General features: G+C 44.4%; 1 protein-coding gene across 1 annotated transcript in view; it reads left to right on the top strand.

The window, feature by feature from the left end:
* Positions 1-11,907: 11,907 nt before the first annotated feature.
* The window catches only part of MDFI (MyoD family inhibitor), an 82,620-nt gene continuing 72,029 nt past the window's right edge, over positions 11,908-22,498 (top strand). The window contains exon 1 of the mRNA XM_089518288.1: positions 11,908-11,992. Coding sequence (XP_089374414.1) covers positions 11,908-11,992 — 85 coding nt within the window. The remainder of the gene's footprint in view (positions 11,993-22,498) is intronic.

The following is a 22,498-nucleotide window of genomic DNA, read 5'->3' as shown; positions in this document are numbered from 1 at the left end:
TCGAGTTAGAAAAGGTCAATTTAGCATGAACTCATCCCAGTCTTATGACAAGCCATTAACATGCCTTGTTATGAAACTGGTGAAAAAAATAAAATAAAGGTTATGTTAGCAGAAATGATAATCATAGTGATGTTTGGTCAGATTGCAAATTTGTCAAGAGTCCTGAGTTTTCTATGCAGAATGTCATGGAAACAAGAATTGTAACCTGTTTTCAGTTCCTATACTCCGCTTCTAAAATCAGATCCCATCAGGTGAGGCATCATTTCAACAATAGATCTTAAAAGAGTTACTACTAATCTGACTGTAAGCTTCTGGAAGGACAAGTCTAAAAAGTAGTATTTCCAAGCTTTGTTCGGTCACTTTAAGCAAGGCCCAACAACAACCTCAAATTAGTCTGGCCAGTTCAAGATCAATCCAGTCCCTGAGGTTTCCTAGCTAAAACCTGAAACCCAGGTGATGCCATTGAATGTTATGTGTTAAGTACCAACCAGCCTTGTTCACAGCTTGTCATACACACACACACACACACCATATTTTCCTGTTTGAAATTTTAAACAGATATCCTTAATATAAGGAGCTGTTTCCAGATCAAGGTGAAATGAGGGGATTATTCCAATTTACCTATTTAAGGAGTCAGGATAAGGAACATTTCATTTAGCCTGCTCGTTTGTAGTCAGAAGATGAATGCAGAGTAGACGGTGAGCCCACAAGGACTGGGACAGAAGGAGAATATTAAATAACTACTGTATATAGACCACCCCCCAACATCAAGTTGCAGCAGTAAATGAATTAATCTTTCTCTACTAACTTCATCCATACTCCTTCTCTGCTAGCTAAACTGGAAATTTGAACACAGACCTTTCCTCTTAACTGGAGATGAGCCCACCTGGAGAATTTGCACCTTCATATCCCACCTGTAGATGACCCATGAAAATTGACACCTGGCTACTCTACCTTAAATATATGTTCAAAATTAAATTGTCAAATACAGTCCAGAATACAGTGGGTGATCCTGGACATGCTGCAAGTATGCTGTCAAGCCACAGTAATAGCTTGGAGGAGGACAAATAAACTGAGATCAGTATGGACAGGACAGAGATAATACTTTAGGAAGGTGTTTCATCTGCCTAGTTAAGTAGTGTTCAACTGGTTCTGGAGGAGACTGCACTCCATCATCCCTCCTCACTGGCTGTGCTCACTAGGACTGATGGAAGTGGCAATCCAACAGCATCCAGAAGGCCACACATTCCCCATTCCTGCCCTGAAAAACATATTATGAGGGGTGTTTGGGGATCCATCATTGTTGTAGGAGGCAGAGATGGCCTTAATAGTTCAGAGGGCTTTTTATTAGCTTAGGGCAGGAATGGAAATCACGGAGCCCAACATGGACTGTCATGTCTTCATATATTTTCCACTCAGTTACTGAAGTTGCTACCTCACTATGGAAATAAAACTATTTGACTCCACTTTAACTTCCATGACTCAATGCTATGGAATTCTGGAATCTGTAGTTTGGCGGGGCACCAGAGCTTTCTGACAAGGAAGGCTAAATATCTCACAAAACTACAAATTCCAGAATTCCATAGCACTAAGCCTTGGAAGTTAAAATAGTGTCAAACTGCTTCAGTTCTGCAGTGTGGCAGTAGCCAATTTCTTTCTGTCATTGTTGTGTGCCTTCAAGTCAACTCCAGCTCATGGCAGAGGGTTTTCTTGGCAAGGTTAATTTAGAGGAGTTTTGTCATTGCCTTCCCCTAAAGCTGAGAGATTGGGACTAGTCCAAGGTCACTCACTGGGTTTCCATTGCTGAACAGGAATTCAAACCCTTGTCTCCCAGAGTCCTTGCCCAACACTCAAACCACTGCACAACACTATCTCACTGATTTCTTTACTACCTGCCATTTACTCTTATGTAGCAAAGTGATATACTGTTGCAACAGCAAGGTTGACTTTTATTACAGAAAACCCACTGGAAATAACAATATTTGAGAAAAGTGCTTCTTTCACAAGCCAGGTTTCCATAAAACTGAAGGAATACAAACTTATACCAGGGCTTTGCTCAAACATATTATAGTGGAGAATACATTTGATGTTCCTTGTAGGTTTTCCTTCCTAAGAGATGCATATGTACCCCACCCTCAAGTCTGAGGCGTGTGAATAAATTTTAAACCCACCTTTCTTTGTCTGCACCTGCTGAGGCTTGTGCTTTTACAAACTCTTCATTCTTTGTTGATGAAGAGACTAAACACCTCTCTGCCTTGAGGGGAAGAGGCTTTATGCTTTCTTTTCCAAGGTATGAGTTTAAAGCTGGAACTATGTTACTAAAGTAACAGACACCTCAGATGCAATCCATGGCAGGTGTGTGAGGGCATGTCATGAGTATGATTAAAATAAAGGCAAAGGTTTGTGTAAGATTTAATATCATATTCCATAGATGCAGACCTAGGCCAGAGTTTGGCATCTGTGGCTTTATTCAGACAAAATCAGATTGGTGCGGAAGATCAGGTGCAATGAAAGATAATTCTACATTTTCAGAAAATTATTTGGATTTTGTGTGTGAAGGAATATTTGAGGCCGATGGAAAAAATCCTTAGGATATCAGAGAGGAAAGATCTTAGGAAATCAATAAAAAGTTACTTGGGCCTATTACAGACTGCCAAAATAAAGCTGCTTCGGGTCTCTTTGGAGGTATGCTATTTAAATGATGCATGGGTCCTAAGAGTGCGGAAGTCGCGCCAAAGCCACACTCCATTCCTAAGCACTGGAGTGCAGCTTTGGTGCAGCTTCCGGATTCTTAGGATGCATGCATCATTTAAATAGCATACCTCCAAAGAGACCCGAAGCAGCTTTATTTTGGCAGTCTGTAACAGGCCTTGGTTAGGGAATGGGCTATAATCTTCTCTATATCTGCATGTGGTGGTGATCCTATGGACACGGGATAGGTTGGATTTCCCCAGTCAGGGGAACAAAAATCTGCCTGCAGAAAAGAAAATCTGGCCTTGAGTCCCCACTCTAATTTCCATAGGAAACTTCATTCTCCCTTATAGAGGCAATAACAGGTGTGTGTCCAGAAAATTAGTGTCCCAAGAAGTAGGAAAACATATTTCAACTCAGTGAGGGGAGATACACACACACACACTGGAGAGAGAGAGAGAGAGAGAGAGCCCTTTGCCAAGTTAAGTCTGTGAGAGGAGGAGAGGTAAATCTGAGACAACATCTGTGTTGTCCCTCTGGAACTCACTCCCAACAAAACTTTGCAAGAATACTATATGAATACCTTTCATGCATTGTAAATTTGCAAACACTTAACTAAGTAGGAGAAACACTAAGAAACCCAGTTACTGAATTGCAAAGATGCCTAATGGGACACTGGTGAGGTTGCCATTGTGGGTCTGATGCATATTGGAGACCATCGCACATTGGTCCCAATTCACATCCATCCCAATGCACATCTTTTTGCTGGCTCTGTTACATAGTTCAGTAACAGCAGCCTTTTACTAGATATGGACACTGCACACCTTTGCAATTCTATTTCCTGAAGATGCATGTCCACTTACAAGCATGCAACACTCCAACAGAATTCCGGTCAATTTATTTTGAAAAACACATACAAGCATAGTGGACGACACCAAATTAGGAGGAGTAGCTAATACCCCAGAGGACAGAATCAAGATTCAAAATGACCTTGATAGATTGGAAAGCTGGGCCAAGGCTAACAAAATGAATTACTGGAACGTGTCCAAAGGAGGAAGACTAAAATGGTGAAGGGTCTGGAAACCATGTCCTATGAGGAATGACTAAGGGAGCTGGGGATGTTTAGCCTGGAGAAGAGAAGGTTAAGAGGTGATATGCTAGCCCTGTTTAAATACTTGAAGAGATGTCTTATTGAGGAGGGAGCAAGCTTGTTTTCTGCTGCTCCAGAGACTAGGATCCGGAGCAATGGATGCAAGCTCCAGGAAAAGAGATTCCACCTCAACATTAGGAAGAACTTCCTGACAGTAAGGGCTGTTCGACAGTGGAACAAACTCCCTCGGAGTGTAGTGGAATTTCCTTCCTTTAGAGGTCTTTAAACAGAGGCTGGATGGCCATCTGTCAGGGATGCTTTGATTTAGATTTCCTGCATGGCAGGGGGTTGGCCCTTGCAGTCTCTTCCAATTCTATGATTCTATGACTTCCCAGTTCTTTGGAAGATATAAACGTTATCTTTCTTGAGGCCCATATCTCTTCCTCCATAGTCCACTAGACCTTTTATTTTCACAACTGAAGTATTTCATTCATGGCAAGGTAAGGTTGAGAGAGAAGGAGAGCTAAATCTGAGACAACATTGGTGTTGGCACTAGTCTTCCTGTGGAACTCAGTCCTACCAGAACTCAGTGTATATCTCTGAAACAGGGTTCCAAAAATATCATAAATCAGACTTCTTGCCAATGTTAATTACTTTGTTTTATATAAGTTAATTTGAAGATGTTGTTTTAAAATTCTATATTACGTTTTGGCATATAAAGCTACATAGTTCTATAAATTAACAGATGTAAGATATTTTCTGGATGATGGTGTATGAAATAACCAGAGTTTGGAAGTAATTTATGGGAGGGTTGAATAATGAGGAGAAACTGCCTTACATTTTGCTTTTAACTTATTCAAGTTTGTGCTTATACGTTTTTTGGCACAATGACTGGTGAGTGTGCATTCCCAACCAGCATGGGAAAATTTTGTACCACAATGCATGCAAGTTCAGAGATTTGGAAGGTTTTCCATGGAAAAGGAACTGTGGCATGTAGGTTGGCTATGTTCCTTTTAAAAGTAATTATTAACACAACAATAAATGCAATAATTAAATCTTTTCACCTTTAATATTAACAACAATAAATTTGGTTTTAGAGTTCATAAACAATTCACAAAACAAAACAACAAAAACTAAAGCTAACATTCTATGCCAATCCTGATATTATCCTCTCAGCTGTTAATCTGGTATGGAGTGTTTAGTCCAGCCCTCCCCAGCCTTTCACTTTCTAGTTGTGTAGGACAACAAATCCCATCATCCCCAACCAACACATTAACACATTGGCTAGAATAGTGGTATTTGTAGTCCAGCACATCTGGAAGTGACTGGTTTGGGGAAAGCTAGAATAGTACTAGCCTTCCCCAAGTAGAAATAAGGTGAGAATAGTAATACTTTTGCATTCCAGAACCACTGTGAGTAGATAATGAAGTTAAAGAGCAACTAATCTGCATGATGCAATCTCAAAAATGCACCCTTTCATGCCTTTCCAACCTTGGCAGAGATTTCACATGTGACCTTGGACAACTGACTTAGTCTTCCTGTGCTTCATCTTATCCATCTGTAAAACTGGACTGACAGTTCTGCCCTCCCTTGCAATGGGGCCAGCAGGCTTAATTAGTGGTTAGGAAACTTCACATGAAAGGTGCTCTCAAATTCCTCATCATTATAAGCACAAAAAAAGTACTCAAACACCCACTTTTTTCTTCATTCAGTATAAATAAAGAACAAATCAGGGGAAGAGAAGGGGACAGCCTCTATCATATCACCTGCCTGTGAGCATGAATCTTAATAGACAGATGAAAGGGATGAGCTGGCATTTCATCATCAAAGCAAGTGCTTTCATTCTTGTGGACTTGGGCCACCTCCCATCTGTAGAGGCACCAAAGAGCAGGCGGCAAGGCGGGTGGGGTGAAAAGGCCACCATTCCCAGCTGAGCACTAGAAAGACAAAGGTTTTTTTTTGGGGGGGGGGGCGGTCGAGACTGGGTTCATATATATAGTATCATGAAGCTGATCTCTTCTGCAAATAGCCCAACCAAACCAGCTGCTAAATCAGCAACTGATGGGAATGTATTGGGGAAGGGAAAACAAGGCAGATATAAAACAAAACAAAACAAAAAATGCATCGGCAATGCAGAGCCAACAGATAAACAAACAAGAAGCAGCATTTGCCAAAGTGGCTGCACCAACATGTTTCAAGCGTGATTCACAGACACGCTGCCTAGTAGTCAGGAAATCCAAGGCACACCCAGTGAGACATGCTTTGCAGGCAGGCTCCCTGGGTGTCACAAGCCATGCCAGCTTCTCTGTCATCGTTGGTCAATGGACTCTTGTGGAAAAAACTGGCAGGGTCTTTTTGGTGGCCATGGCAAACTGGGAGTCACACAATGCAGGATACACTTAGTCTCTGTCTCTCTCAGACGGGGTTGTGAGGTTTTCCTATGGCAAAGTTCTGAAAGCTCTTGGGGGGCAAGGGCAAACCAACCAATTATAGAGCAATTACAATCTTAGTGCTGAAGCGCAGAAAATGCACATTGACCAAGGTGCTGAATAATTTGGAATGCAAACATTGGTTCTTCACTCATGATTAGATACATAAAATCATAGAATTGGAACCACCCACAAAAGCCATCCAGTTCAACCACCTGCCATGCAGGAATACACAACTGAAGGACTCCCAACAGAGGACCATTCAGTCTCTGTTTAAAAAAAGGCTCCATGATATCCCCTATCTCTAAAGAAGGAGACTCCACCATTCTCTGAGGCAGAGTGTTCCACTGTCAGACAGCTCTTACTGTCACAAAGTTCTTAATGTTTAGGTGGGATCTGTTTCTTCTTGCATTTCTTGTTAGGTTCCTTTTGTTACAGTATGGAATTGTGCTTTTGCGCATTCTGTGACAGCAGCAGCCCTTGGATCAATTGTATTCCTTCATTCTCTGGTTGACTGTCATACAGGGAATTCATTTGTTAGAAAGCTGCTTTCAGATGCACAGATAAAACAAACAGCTTGAACACAATTTAGATCACAATATTTAACAGTATGTGGTGATCTTTGAAAATTAAGTGTACAAACATGAATTACATGAGTACAAAACAAGGAATTGACACCTTGAATACATAGCAAAGTCATTCTTATCACAAATCATTTGTTTTTTTAGCACTTAAAGCAGTGTCAAACTGCATTAGTTCTGCATTGCAGATTAGACCTTAGTCTATTTCCTCAGGTACATGGCATGAACTGGGTGTAGTATCATAACTGAGTGAGTGTAGTGGCCACTCCCAATATCATTTCCCAATACTGTTTATCATCTGTTTATCATCTGTCCCATCTCTAAACAATCCTCTAAAAATAATTGTTTTGCATGATAAGACAGACCACAGCAAACCACAACTCTTTTAGACTGACATCTATAGCCCTTATCAGATGAGTCTGGAACTGGGGGTCTTCAGCACTGGGCGGTTCGAATTCACGTCATTTCGCACAATACCATCATACCTGGGAGCCCCTCCGAATTGGCATGATTCAAATTGGCCAATACGCATTCGCGCGAAGTGCATTCAGTGCAGAATGTTTTGTCACACCGGTGCTCAACATGAGGATTGGCCGATTCGTATCGGCCCCCTCGCACATGCTCAGTGGTGCCCTGCATGGGTTGCGACCTTAAACGCTTCCGGGGTGAAAGGGGAGGTCACGTCATGACAGCCCGGTAAACAGCTGGAGAGCCAGCTCATGCACATTAACAATCGCGATACAACGTGCCCTCTCTACATTCCTCTCTGTTTCCTCTCTACATTCCTGCTTGGTTTTAACGTTACCATGACCTTCCCTTGCAACAAATTAGCAATGCCCGGTTGTACGTGTGTGTGTGTGAGTGTGTGAATATGTATTCTGGGGGGGGGGGGAGGACCAGTTCCAGCGGCTGTCAAAGAGGCTGGATGGCCATCTAAGTAAATGGGGATGTTTTTTTCCTCCTCCTCCTCCCGGCTTGGGAGCCAGCATAAGCTGCATCCCAAGAAGGGAACAGGCGCGGGGCCGCTAGAATCGCGGCGATCGCCGCCGTTCCAGCGGCCCCCGCGCCTCTTCCCTTCTTGGGATGCAGCCTATGCTGGCTCCCAAGCCGGGAGGAGGAGGAGGAGGCTGCCGGAACCACGATTCCAGCGGCCCCCCGCGCCTCTTCCCTTCTTGGGATGCAGCTTATGCTGGCTCCCAAGCCGGGAGGAGGAGGAGGAGGCCGCTGGAACCGCCCCCCCCCCCCCGCTTCCCTGGAACCGGCAAGAGGAAAGACCCACCGGAAGTTAAAATTGGAATCTGGGGGTCTTGCGATGGAATTCAGGATTGGGTAGTCACACCAGAGCCATTCGCACTGAGATCGAACAGAGCCCCAATCCAGGATATTGCCAATCCCCTTATCAGCGCACTGGCCAACACGCTCCAAAAAGAGGAGCCAGTACGCATTCAGTTCGGCATCTCGCGCATTCACGTGAGTTCGGATTGGGCCATTCGAATGCTGGTATGATGGTATTGTGCGAAATAACGTGAATTCGAACCGCCCAGTGCTGAAGACCCCCAGTTCCAGACTCATCTGATAAGGGCTTATGTCTTATTCATCCTTTAAAGGTTTTTGTCTTTTAGGAAGCTGAACTGGAGATGGAACTTTTAAGGAATGTTTTTTGTGGGGTTTTTGGGGTATGTGGCCATGTTCTAGAACATGGCCACATAGCCCGAAAAACCCACAAAAAAGTATGGATGCCGGCCATGAAAGCCTTCGACTTCACATTTTAAAGAATGATTTGTGCTTGTTGCTCACCACTTTAAAGAAGTATCTTGTTGCCATTGCTTATAGTTATGTTAGAAGAGTAACTCTTCACATTGCTTGTTACTACCGTGTTACTTTTTTTGATTATGCTGCAGAAATTCCCCGCAGTGTTCTACACATACTTAGAGTCTTTCCATATATGTTGTATATTCTGGACTCTTCTCCACTACTGTTGTTTTACACCTTCATTTCCCCCTGAATGACTCCAATTTCTGTGTGGTTCTTAAGGAGGGAGACAGACAATAGCTTTTAGGAATTGAAAACATTTTTGTTTGTTTTATTCAGTTTTTATCATTTTCATATTAAAAACATTGACTCATACAATCTGTTCTGAGTGGTGGAGGGAAAGGGTAAGAGGTCCAGCAGTTCCTCTCTACCTCCGAGGCCTGGACCAAGGCAGATGGACTGGAGGGAGGGCTTGGCTTCAAAATGGAAGGTTAATCTTCATCCAGGGAAAATATATACTCTTCTACTCATAACTCTTTCTTATTATTGTTATTATTGTTGTTGTTTTATTTTTTGTCTTTATTCCTACTCTCCCATCCTACTTATATTTATTGTATTTCCCCATTTTTCCTTTAAATATCCATATACTTTTTTCCCCAGTTATCTATTGTACTTTCTTTTCTTTCTGTTTTTTGTTCATTAATTTCTTGAGACAATAGATCCAAGGAATTGAAAACATTTTGAAAGAGGCAGTACTTCTCACATGAATCATGTTCACCAGTGGCAAAAGTGTGAACAGTCGTACCTCTTTCAAATGGCCTTCAACTATCTGAAATGCTATTGTTTGTCTCCAGTGGCAAGCTGTGGTACAATAAGCCAGACACAATGCTTTGCGTTGTAACCAATAAACTGCTGTTCAACAGAATCACGCTTTTATTTCTGGTCATGGACATTGACTACACAGCTGATGTTTTCTTTCCGAAGATCAAAAGATGAATTGGGAATGGAGGAAACAAAATGTCTTTCTAGTTCTGCACAATATTTTGACCACAGCCAAATCAGATGCCTATTGGAAGCACACAAGATGTTTAGGCACACAGTAGCACTCACCTGTTTGTGTTCCCAATCCAGGTCTGTGTCGGACATTAGAGGCAAAATATAGCCATTATGCCTAGTAGCCAATGGTAGTCCTTTCTTTCCTTAGTTTGGCTTTCTAAAGCCATTCAACCTAGCAGCCATGACCATATCTTGTAGCAGCAAATTCTGTAGCTTAAGCAAGCGCTGTGAGAAGAACTGCAGTTCCTCCATAGCACTGGAGTCATTCACACTCATTTTTTTTGTCCTAAGGAGATGTGGACCACCACACTAATGCATATTGGGTTTGTTGTTCCTGTTTTGGGTTTGTGAATCTCTTTGAGTCATTGCAACCCCTTTCTTATTCACACATGCCATTGTTTTGGGATAACATGGAGCCTCCTTCATTCCCTTGAATGATACAGAGTGATCCGAATCGATTCGGAAGCTTATTCACACTGCCAAAGTTGCGATCAATATGGATCTTCAGGAAAACCTGGGGCAAAAAACAGGTATCAAATATCCCGGGTTAAGTAGATTTTTTTTTTTGCAAGCCGCTGTCCTAAAAAGTGCATTCAGGACATGTGTGAACAACAAGGATTCAACCCAGATTATTTTTCAACTGTGAATGGTCTGATTCCTGTTACCTTTTAAACTGGATTGCAAATCGGTTTGAACCAGTTCAAGGAACCTTGTGTCTTTTTGACGCCAATGTTTTCTGTGTCTTTTTCAATAAATCAATTCTGTGCAAGTTTGAACCAGATGCGGATCAGAATCAATTTAATTTTGCCCTTCAGCTGACTGGAGCAGTTCCATTTTGAATTGATTCATGCATGAATGGAAACCACAAGGGGATTGTTTTAGAGGGGGAAAACGTGACCAGGGGCAAATGTAGTGGGAGCCACACTCTGCTGTCAAACTGACCCATTGATTTGGATCACACACTGATTTATCTTTCAGTGGGAATGAGGCCATAGATTACCAAAAAGTGGTGTCAAACCAGATTATTTCTACAGTGTGGATGCCGACCCTTTTTTTACTTTCTTCACACCACTTTATATGCTTTCTTGATATTGGATCACATTGCCTTTTCCCATCATGGTTTTGTCTCAACTTTTATTATTATTATTAACATTTATTTATAGAGCGCTGTAGGATTTGCTCGTGTGTGATTTTGGAGAATGTAGGGCAAGACAACCTTGGCACAAGCCTGGACCTTTTGGAAGAGAGCCCTATCGCTTTGGAGATGGCCTTCCCTTCGCCTTCTCTTTGGCTCAGTGTGGTGTGAATGGCCTTCCCTCCCTTTTATATCCCCTTCCCCATAGCTGCCATTTTGTTGAGTTTTGTCCAAGAAGTGGCCTTGGGAAGTTGCTTGTGTTTACACTTTTGCAGCTCAAAACAAAACACAAAAAACCAAACAAAACAGCCCTTTAGTGCCAAGCGACTAGACTGCATCCACATTGGAGAAATAACCCGGTTTGGCCCTGCTTTGTCTGGCTTTTTGCTATGGAATTCTGGGAGTTGGAGTTTGTTGTGGGGCCCAGAGCGGAGCTCCGCTCTGGGCCCACAACAAACCCCAACTCCCAGAATTCCATAGCAAAAAGCCAGACAAAGACTTAAAGTGGGGCCAAACCGGGTTATTTCCCCAGTGTGGATGCAGCCTCCTCCAAAGCTCTCTTGCTTGAAGGAAAGTGAAGTAATGCCATTTCCTGTGGAAGAGGCTGGGAGGCAGAGCTGAAAGGGGGAGGCAAAAAAAGGAGGCAGAAAGCTTGGGAAACCCATTTGGGAGAGAAAAAGTCGTCTTTGCCCCACTTCCTAGGACTTCTTCGTGAGGAAACTTGAGGGAAGAAGTCAAGAGCAGGAGAAGGAAAGGAAGAGGAGGAGGAGGAGGAGGGGGAGGGAGGGAGGGAGAGAAGGGGGCTTGTTTTCCTGCTCCCAGAGCCCAGCTTCAAGGGGGAAGCTGCTGGTGGAGGCTTTTTTTGAGCTTCAGGCGAGGCAAGCCATGGCAAGAGGCTTTGTGGAGGGCTGTTTTAAAAGCCCTGGCCCATGATTTTGACCCCTCCAAAAGAGAGAGGGCTCTGTGGGGCGGAGAGAGCAAAGAGGTGGCGCAAAAGACCGAAAGGTGTCTGGCGGAGGTTTGGAGTGGCGCCTTCCCTGGCCGAGGGAAGCAGGGCTTAGTTGGGGGCCCTTCGGGAGGACTGACTGGAGGAAAGGGCCTCTTCCATGCGCCTCGCCTCGCCTGGCTCCCTGGGCGCCCCGCTTGGCGCCTGGCCCCCCCGGGCTCAGCCCCATGTCCCAGGTGGGCAGCCCTCCCGCCGGATCGCCCCATGGAGCAGGCGCCCTGGAGAGGGGCCCGCCGGAGCCCAGCCCGGCAGGTAAGCCGGGAAAGGGAAAGGCGGTGGGGCGGGAGGGTCCCCTGAGTCCCCCGCCGAAAGCTGGCCAGGGCTGCTGCCAGGAGGACGCCTCTCCGGCAGAGTGCTCTGCCTCCTCCTGCACCTTTGCCCTGGGCAAAGGACCCCCCACCCTCCCTTCCTTCCTTCCTTCCTTCCTTCCTTCCTTCCTCTCTCTCTCCCACTCTCTTTTCCTTCCTTCCTCCCCCCTTTCTTTCTTTCTTTCTTTCTTTCTTTCTTTCTCTCTTTTTGGGGACCTGATCCTCCTTAGGTTTCAATTAGGCTACTCCCGCAAAAGGACACCTCTCCTCCTTCAAAGATAGAGCCGTGTTAGTCTGTAGAATCAGTCTGGAGAGAGATCTTGTAGCACCTTTAAGACTAACCAAGAAGTTGGCAGCATGAGCTTTCCCTAGACTTCAGTCTCCTTCCACTCCACTAAATGCATCTGAGGAAGGAGAGTGAAGTCTAGGGAAAGCTCATGCTGCCAACTTCTTTCTTTCAGTTAGTCTCAAAAGTGCTACAAGATCTCTCTTCTTTCTTTCTTTCTTTCTTTCTTTCTTTCTTTCTTTCTTTCAGCTAGTCTCAAAGGTGCTATAGGATCTCTCTGCTTCTTGTAAATGCTATTGCTCTTCTTCTTCTTCGAAATTTCACATGGATGGCTGAAGTTTTGGAAACTTTTGGCAAAGCCTCCCTGCTCTGCCCCAGCTGGCTCTCCTTGCGCTTGTGTGAATGTCTACACAGACAGACAGACAGACAGACAGATACACACAGAGTGAGAGTGTCTGCACACACTACACAGCGGTGTACGTGCCTCTGGCTGGCCCAGCAGAAGAGGGGATTGCTTGGATTTCTCCCCTCCTGATGGAAGGCAAGGGCCCAACTTTTGTGTTTTGGAAACTTTTTCTCTCTCTCTGGACAGACGCAAAACCTACACATACGTACAAGTGGCTGTAACTGTTTTATTCCCCCTTTCTAGTGCCTGAGATCAAGAAGAGTCCAGGATTCAGCTTCTCCTTGGCCTTGAGTAGGATTGTGTGGGATGATGCAGCCACACTGGAGGGAGAATCCGGTTTGACACCACTTTTAACTGCCACAGCTTCATGCGATGGAATTCTGGGACGTATAATTTGTTGGGGCATCAAAGTTGCCCCAACAAACTACACATCCCAGAATTCCATTGCAGGGAGCCGTGGCAATTAAAAGTGGTGTCAAACTGGATTCTCTCTCCAGTGTGGCTGCATTTAGCCCTTCAGCAAGAGCACATTTGTGGAATTCTAGTGTTTCAGAGGGTCTCTCTTCCTCTTTCCATCCTTTCTTTCTCTCTTTCTTTCCCCACTTTTCTCTCTCCTTCAGTTCCAAGATGAAACCCACCCTTTCCTCTTTGCTCTTGGTCTGAAGCCATTCCTTTTTATTTATTTATTTATTTATTTATTTTGGCAGGCTTTCCAAAAGGGGCGGCCAAGAGGGGGCTTGCATTTCTTTCTACCTGATCTTTGTTGCAGGCCTGGCGGAGAAAGCAAGAGGGGAGGAGGGAGTGAAGGGGGTGCAGAGGAGCTTGGGAGAAGTTACTTTCATTGTATATTGGGGGGGGGGGGATTGAGGGCACCACATCTCCCAGTATCCCTCCAGGCTGGGGCCACTGGGAATCATAGATGAGTGGGAGTTGTGTTCAGCCCCCCCCCCCCCAAGAAACCTTTGCCAAGCTGTGGGTGGGCGTGATGAAGGGAGATGAATTTTCTCCCAAGGAACTTTTTCTCCTTTTCCTTCTTTCTTCCTTCAGACATCGTGCGTTCTTGGCTGGAAGCCCATTCCTTGTGGGATTTTGACTCCTCCCAGCCTCCCTACTCTCCCAGTCTTGATCATATTAAATTTAATAACATCCTCTAGACCTAGCTGTAGCCAGGAAAGAGTTTTCTTCTTTGTTCCACCGAATCCTTTCAGCAGATCTAGCCTCAGGCTGTGGGACTGGGATGGGGTGGGAGTCTGGGCTCTGTGCTGTGAAATGGAGGGGGCATTCCACCATCCCTTTAGAAACTGCATTTGGAGGAGATATTTGGAGAAGAAGGTGGTGGTTGTTGTTTTTAAAGTGATGTCCCTTCTTGGTATGGTGGCGCTGACTTACACATCTGATTTCAGATGGAAAACTAGTTTTTAAAAGTGGGTTGAGGAGATGGGGCTGTACAATACGACAGTCAAGTCTTGGTTGTTCAAGATGGAGGTTCATTTTTCAAAGCCTGCTTATGGCCAGTTCTCCAAAGGAAGTGACACATTCCAAGTTTATGTAGTACTTTTCCAAACTACTTTAAATTCTTGATGCACATGTTATTTGTTTATACGGCACCACCAAGGTGTGGCCTTTCAAAAGAGTATGAGGGAACACTGCAGCAATTTGAATCATGGCTAATGTTCATGGTCCTCAGTCTTTGAGGGATTGGCTTGCCTAGGTTCCTCCCATTGAATTTATCGTGGGCAGAGATTTAAATTTCACTGAAGACTTCCTCAGATTATAGTTTGTGCTCTGTAAGAGTATGCTGTGCCAGCTCTGTAATGCCTTAACCAGTGTAGCCAACTGTCAGGAGAGCTTAAGAGCCTTCTGGATCAGAGCAAAGTCATGTCTAGTCTAGCATTCTGTTCCCAAAGTGGTGAGTCAGAGGCCTATGGGACGCCCGTCAGTACAACCACATACTTGTGTTCCCTGAGAACTGGTGTCAGGCTGCTTCTGGTGTGTATATGTGTTCCTTCAAATAGCCTGTTGACTTATAGCAACTCCAAGAATTTCACTGGGTTTTCTTAGGCAAAGAATACTCTGTCATTTTCCATGACTTTCCTCAGCACCAGGTACTCCACTGGCTGTCTCCCATGCAGGTACTAACCAGGGCTGACCAGATGAGATCTGGTGCTTTTAGGGCATTTAGGCCTCAGGGACTTGAGTTCAAATCCCCATGTGGCCTTGAGTCCCTGGGCCAGTCCACTCCATTCTACACTGATATGGGAGGAAATTGATAACTATCATGGCTCATAGCCAGAGATAACTTTATCCTCCAGTATCACCCTACAGTGAAAAAACAGGGTGTGTGTGTGTGTGTGTGTGTGTGTGTGTGTGTGATTACCTGAGTACTAGAACCCACATTCCAGCTTATTTTCAGTGTTGTGTTACAGGGTTAGCGAGGGAAAGGAAACCATCCTTAGAGTTCCCCTCCTATGTCTCCTCACACCCACAACATGCAAGTTGACTGACTTTTTCACTGTGTTAAGAAGTTGGTAGTGACAGGTTTACCTTCACAAGGGTTGTTAAGGTGTTTGGGATTATCTCTCTGGTTCTTGGCCTGGTGTTCTAAGCTATAAGTGCACAGAAGCCCTTGCTGTCCAAATAAGAATGATATGGCATAGGACAGAAAGGTCCCCAATTCTTCCTAAGTGATGTGGATGGGCAGCACTTGCCCATGATCATTAGCTCCCATAGTTCAGATGCACAGGTAATACAAGCAAAACCCTCCAGTAAAATTGCGTCATATGAAGAGATTCAGTATAGTGGGAAAGTGAATGAGATCTCCAAGGAATCACTCCATGACAAATGGTATCTTGAAACGCCAAGAATAAACGCCAGAATAAAACATTCTGCCATGAGAATTTTTGTATCTCAAGCCTTTTTAATGAAAAAAGTGATGTTTTGCATAAAAGATAGACAAAACAAGTCAATAGTGTATTTTGCATGAAAGACGGTTGCCAAGATCTTTCATCACAAATTGTCATCCAGCAGTACCTAGAATCACAGAATCATAGAGCTGGAAGAATTCCAAGTGGGTTATTCAGCCCAACACACACACACACACACACACACCGCATCATCCAGGAATAAACAATCAAACACTTCTGGCAGATGGCCATCCAGCCTCTTTTGAAAACCTCCAAAGAAAGAGACTCCACCACACACCAAGGCAGTGTGTGCCACTGTCATGGAGCTGTTACTGTCAGGAAGTTCTTCCTAATAGGAGACCTGGTGGTGCAGTGGTTAAATGCTGGTACAGCAGCCACAACTTTGTGAGTTCAATCCCAGGGCTCCAAGGTTGACTCAGCCTTCCATCCTTTCATAGGTTGGTAAAATGAATACCTAGTTTGTTGGGGGAAATGGGCTTACAAATTGTAAACCACTTAGAGAGTGCTGAGTTCACTATGAAGCAGTATAAAAGAGTAAATTCTAATGTTTGGGTGGAATCTCTTTTCCTGCTGTCTGAATCCATTGCTCTGTGCCCTAGTCTCTGGAGCAGCAGAAAACAAACTTGAGCCATCATCAGTAAGACACCCCCTCACATATTTAAACATGGCTACCATGTCATCCCTTAACCTTCTCTTCTCCAGGCTATATGCAGAACATACGCAGCTCCCTAAGCCACTCCTCATAGGACGTGGTTTCCAGACCTTTCACCATTTTGGTTGCCCTCCTCTGGACATGTTCCAGCTTATCAATAACCTTTTTGAATTGTGGTGCCCAGAAATGGGCATAGTATTCCAGGTGAGATCTTACTTGGAGGACTGCACATTACCCAGCTTTGACCTGAGGCAGTTTGACACTGAGGTGGAAAAGAGTATGAGGGAGAATATTCTTTGTTTTGTCCCCTGTGCCTTCAAGTCTTTCCCAACTTTTGATGACCTCAAGACAACCCTATCATGGGGTTTTCTTGGCAAGAATTGTTCAGAGGAGGTTCACCATTGCCTTCCCCTGAGGTTGAGAATATGTGGCTTGCCTAAGGTAGTACAGTGGACCATTGTTATATGCTGGGGTTTGGTTCCAAGATCCCCCGTGTATAACAAAATCCGTGTATGCTCAAGTCCCATTAAATATAATGACACAGAAAAATGGTGTCCCTTATAAAAAATGGAAAATCAAATGGAATTTATACTTTTTTTGAACATTTTCAAACCGTGTATGCTTGAATCCGTGTATAAAAAATCCGTGTATAAGAAGGGCTGGCTGTAGATTTCATGGCCGAGCAGGGAATCAAACCCTAGTCTCTAGAGTTGTAGTCCAACACTCAAACCACTATGCCATGGTGGCTGTCAAAATATTCTTTACTTGCTCATAAGTTAAAAGTTAATTCACATGGCCAGAATTGTCATAGCAGACTTTTTTTTTTCCTTTAGTCATCATGGCTTGCAGCCCAGATATATACAGTTCTGCCTAGCAGCTAGTTCTTGAATTCACAAGCCTGCTTGGAAAAGATGGCATGCGGTCCCTCAGCCATTTCTTAGGGAGGATGATGGTTCCCTGGAGAGCATGGGAGAAAACCTGGGAGAAAAAATCACCCATCTTACTTCCAGATTGCAGTGTATTTGCTGAAGTTCCAGGAAAGGGACAGCTGCTATTTATTCCTGATTGCAGCGAAATGTTACCTGAAAACCCATCACCATCCCTTGTCCACTCAATACCTGAGGCACAGCATGCTTGCCTTTTCAACAGCAAGCTTACAGCTGGGGGAGGGGGGACAAGCATTACACAAGGAGCTACCAGATGCCTCATTGTGTAATGAATGTAAAAGGACATATGCATACAGATAGCACATATAACAATTGTATGTGTTCAGCAAGTTTCCTGCCATAGCCTTGTTTGAAAATGCATGGGAAGGTGGTTTGTGTTTGTGCGAAACACGTGTTCCTGCAAAAATGAGGAGGTTCACAAACTAAAATAGGGAAAAAAGATCTTGAAATGTAAAAATTATCTTGCTCAGAAGGGAGAAAATATTTGAAATTATTTGTTCTTACATTAGAGAATTAAATGAATAGAAATTTACATGCTGACCAGCCATGTTACAGACTTACATTGCTAGCTCATTACGTTGCTTTTTACTTTTTCTTTAATTTTATTTTCTTTAAAAGATTTACAAAAGAAAATGACCTAAATTAGGGGTAGCTCCTCAAAGCATTGCTCCCCTCAAAATAATGGGAAAAGGTAATTAGTAAATGCTATTTGTTACAAATGGAAGTTGTTGTTTTTTTTAAAAAAAACCAACTGCCAGCTATTACATTATTTTGCAAAAAGAATACTCTGCCTTTGTTACCCTCCAAAGTACTGTAGTATGTTTTAGATATCAGGCAACATATTCCAAAGCTCTGGTGCCCAGGTAACTCAAACTTTCTACAAGGGGTATAAATTATGGAAAGTTGCATTCCTCTTACGCACGTATTATTGAGCCTACTTTTGGTAGTTTGGGAGAGAGGGAAAAAGTTGTACAGGGAACCTATAGCTTGCCATGTGACTACTGGAAATTTTATTTGGCAGTTGTTTTCGCTTCTTTCCCCATTTGCTTCTTACACTTTCAACAATTATTTCTGCAACAATAAAAAGCATCCCATAAGAAAGTGGTTTGGAAAAAATAAAAGAAGTCAAGAAATTGCATAAGAAACTGAATTCTGTGGGTTTCCATGACTTACCGGGGATTCAAAACCTGGTCTCAAAAGGCATAGTCCAACACTCAGCCTACTTAACCATACTGGCTCTTTATTAGGGAACATGTTCCATTGAACATAAAGGGGCACACTTCTGAGGAAACATGTATAGAATGGTACTGGTGTTTAGATAGTGCATAAATACCCTAAAGGCACCAAATCACATCTGACCATGGAACTAGCAAAACCACCTCTGCCTATGAAAACCCTATGAAATTCATGGAGTCACCAGGTAAGTGCTCATGCACTAGAGAGAGTGACAAGTTCAGGAGAGTAGCCCAAGTCCAGAATGTGTATGAAGCTGTTGTGCACCAGATGCCACAAGAATAGGGTTGCCATAAGTCAGGACCTCCAAACTGGGACAAATGTAGGACAAATGTAGAACAAAATTTCAAATGGAGGACACATTTTGAAAAAATGGAGGACGCTCAAAAAGTTGATGGTTTTTTAAAGTTTTTTTTCATATAAATGCATGTTTCTTAGGCATGATAAAAATGGAGGATATTTGGCATTATTCCTAGACAGATGGCAGAAATGTGCTTCCCTTTCTGGCCAAAAACCAGAAGAGGAGGAAGAGTGGAAGAAGCAGAGGAGGAGGAAGCGGAGAAGAAGAAAAGGAGGAACAAGAGGAGGGGGAGGAGGGGTAAAGGAGGAGGAGGAAGAACAGGAAGTAGAGGAAGAAAAAGGGGAGGAAGAGGGGAAGGATGAGGTGGAGAAGAAGAGGAGGAGGAGGAAGAAGAGGAAGAAGAGGAGGAGGAGAGGAGACAGAAGAAGAGGAGGAGGAGAAAGAAGAAGAAAGGCTCTTTCTCCTGCCTTGAAGCCTCCCTTGCAGGCGGAGGAAGCTTCAAGGCAGGGGGAAAAGGGTCTCCCCTCGGGGAGAGACCCTTCCTCCCCGCCTTGAAGCCTCCCTGGCCGGCGGAGGAAGCTTCAAGGCAGGGGGAAAAGGGTCTCCCCTCGGGGAGAGACCCTTCCTCCCCGCCTTGAAGCCTCCCTGGCCGGCGGAGGAAGCTTCAAGGCAGGGGGAAAAGGGTCTCCCCTCACGGAGAGACCCTTCCTCCCCGCCTTGAAGCCTCCCTGGCCGGCCGGGGAAGGTTAAAGGCAGGGAGAAAAGGGTCTCCCCTCACGGAGAGACCCTTCCTCCCCGCCTTGAAGCTTCCCTGGCCGGCGGAGGAAGCTTCAAGGCAGGGAGAAAAGGGTCTCCCCGAGGCGAGACCCTTCCTCCCTGCCTTGAAGCCTCCGTGGCCGGCGGGGAAAGCGGCAAGGGAGGGGAAAAGGGCCTTGCCGAGGCGAGACCCTTTCCCCTGGCCCTCCCAGGCCGCCTCCCTGGCCGGCGGAGGAGGCCAAGCAGGGAACGAGCCTTGCTGAGGCAAGGCTCTTTTCCCTGCCTGGCGTCGGTGGGGGGGGGGGGGGTCCCGGGGGCGGGGCCAAACCGGGGCGGGACCGTGTGGCCACGCCCCAAACCGGGAAAGTCCCGCCCCCAGGCGGGATATGGCAACCCTACACAAGAAGCTCAAAACACAAGAATATAGCACACTTTCTTGCTTGATCTTTCGCTGTGCAGGCTATGGGGAGACCACAGCTCTTTATGAAGTTTATCAGTTGTATAGACCATGAAGATTGCAGACGAGAGTGCAACTATTCTAATAGACATAATCTAAGGAGTTTGCCTGGCTCCATTTCATTAATTTTGCACCAGAATTATTATTTTTGTTACATTTTCAGCTGTTATTATTTTATTAATTTATATCCCACCTTTTTCCTAACCCTGGAACTCACATCTTGTCATGATGTCTAAACCAAGGGAAACTGTGGTTCATTTTGACAGTGCTTTCTCTGAACAAGCCAGGAGCAAAAACCATGATTTGAAGTTTGCTTGTACTCATAAAATGTAGTTAAAACTAACCACAATTTGTTGGGCTTTCTGATATAATTACAAACCATGGTTAGTTAGAAATGTAGAAAATCTTTGTGGCCATGATGAAAACAGAGGGGTGCATAAGCTCATTATAGCACTAAACAATAGTTTAGCATTAAATCTGAAGGCAGCCATTTTCTTCAACTTAGTTTTACCACCAGTATAGAAACAAGGAGGTCTTCTAGGCCATCTGTAGCTATAGTAGTGATGAGATTATGGTTTCTTTGTTCATTGTTGTAAGAGTCTTTTCTAAGGATGCAACTGTCTGACTCCCCAAAGTGTAGGTAACTTGGAGTCCAGTTTAATTTGTGTTTTAGGAAACTCTTTAGAGGTACAAGTGGGGGGCTGAAGCAGTACCTTAAGGAAGATGGGCATACATATGTTCATGCATTCTGATATAATAATAATAATAATAATAATAATAATAATAAATTTATTTGAATCCCGCCTCTCCCTGTTTTGGATCGAGGCAGCTAACAACACACATAAGAACAATAAAAATAGAACATAACAAATCACAAGTAAAAATTATAGCAAAGCATATAAAATCCAATTCTCTATCCCCCTCCCACCTTAAAATAGCATTACAAATAATAATTCCCAACTGGAGAGCAAACATTCCGAGGAGGTCAATTTGGGAAGTCCTGCCGGAAGAGATCCATTTTTACTGCCTTTTTAAAAGCCTCCAAAGATGTTATATGGTGGATCTCCTCTGGCAGGTCATTCCAGACTTTTGGAGCAGCAACAGAAAACGTCCTCTGGGAAGTCGATACCAGTCTGGTTTTCTTGGACTGCAAAAGATTTTTCCCAGAGGACCTGAGAGTGCGGGAAGTATTGTATGGGAGGAGGCGTTCCCTCAAGTACGCTGGAACCAAGCCATGTAGGCCTTTATAGGTAATGACCAACACCTTATACTGTGCCCGGAAGCTAATAGGCAACCAGTGTAGGGATTTTAAAATAGGTGTTATGGAATCAAACTTGGAACTCCCAGTCACCAATCTGGCTGCCATATTTTGAACCAGTTGCAGCTTCCGAACGAGGCATGTCCCATGTAGAGCGCATTGCAGAAATTGAGACAAGAGGTTACCAGAGAATATACAACTGTTTCTAGGTTTTCCTGTTCCAGGAAGGGTCGTAGCTGGCGTATCAGCCGAAGCTGATAACAGGCACTCCTGGCTGTCACATCCACCTGAGATGACAGCTGAAGCGACGAGTCCAGGAGTACCCCCAAGCTATGAACACAGTCCTTTAGGGGAAGTGTGACCCTGTCCAGAACTGGAGAGCTTATCATCATTCCCGGATTAGGATTGCCTATAGCGAGTACCTCCACCTTATTTGGATTCAGTTTAAGTCTATTTTCCCTCATCCAATCCATTACTGACCTCAGACAGTCATTCAGAGGGGAGATGCCATCCTTGGTCACCAAAGCGGTCCAAGACATGGAGAAGCAAATTTGGGTGTCATCAGCATACTGATAACACCCCGCCCCATGTCTCCAGATGATCTCACCCAGCGGCTTCATGTAAATGTTAAATAGCATTGGAGACACTATCGCACCTTGAGGGACACCCGATTTGAGCTCCCTCTTGGCCGAACAACTATCCCCAAGCAACACCATTTGGAACCTACTCGAGAGATAAGACCGGAACCACTGCAAAGCAGTGCCCCCAATTCCTAACCCCCTCAGGCGTTCCAGAAGGATACCATGGTCGATGGTATCGAAGGCTGCTGAGAAGTCCAAGAGCACCAACTTTCCCTGTCGATACACAGACGGAGATCATCAACCAAGGCGATCATGGCGGTCTCGACTGTATCCCGACCTGAAGCCAGTTTGAAATGGATCAAGATAATCGGTGTCATCCAAGACTCCTTGGAGTTGGTTGGCAACCGCCCTCTCAATCACCTTTCCCAAAAAAGGAAGAAGAGATACCGGCCAATAGTTAGATTTCTCCAGGGCATGAAGGGAAGGCTTTTTAAGAATAGGTTTAACCACAGCCAGTTTTAAACTGGCTGGAAAACTGCCTTCCCTGAGGGAGGCATTAATTATAGATCTTAAGAAATTCATAGTTGCCTCCCGTCCTTGGATGGCCAGGCATGAAGGACAGGGGTCAAGAGTGCAGGTGGTCTTTTTG

The sequence above is a fragment of the Sceloporus occidentalis genome, unplaced genomic scaffold (genome assembly GCF_023333645.1).
Source record: "Sceloporus occidentalis isolate IW3139 unplaced genomic scaffold, rSceOcc1.0.p SCAF_3, whole genome shotgun sequence".
Lineage (NCBI taxonomy): Eukaryota > Metazoa > Chordata > Lepidosauria > Squamata > Phrynosomatidae > Sceloporus > Sceloporus occidentalis.
This window is presented reverse-complemented; position numbering and strand designations above follow the sequence as displayed.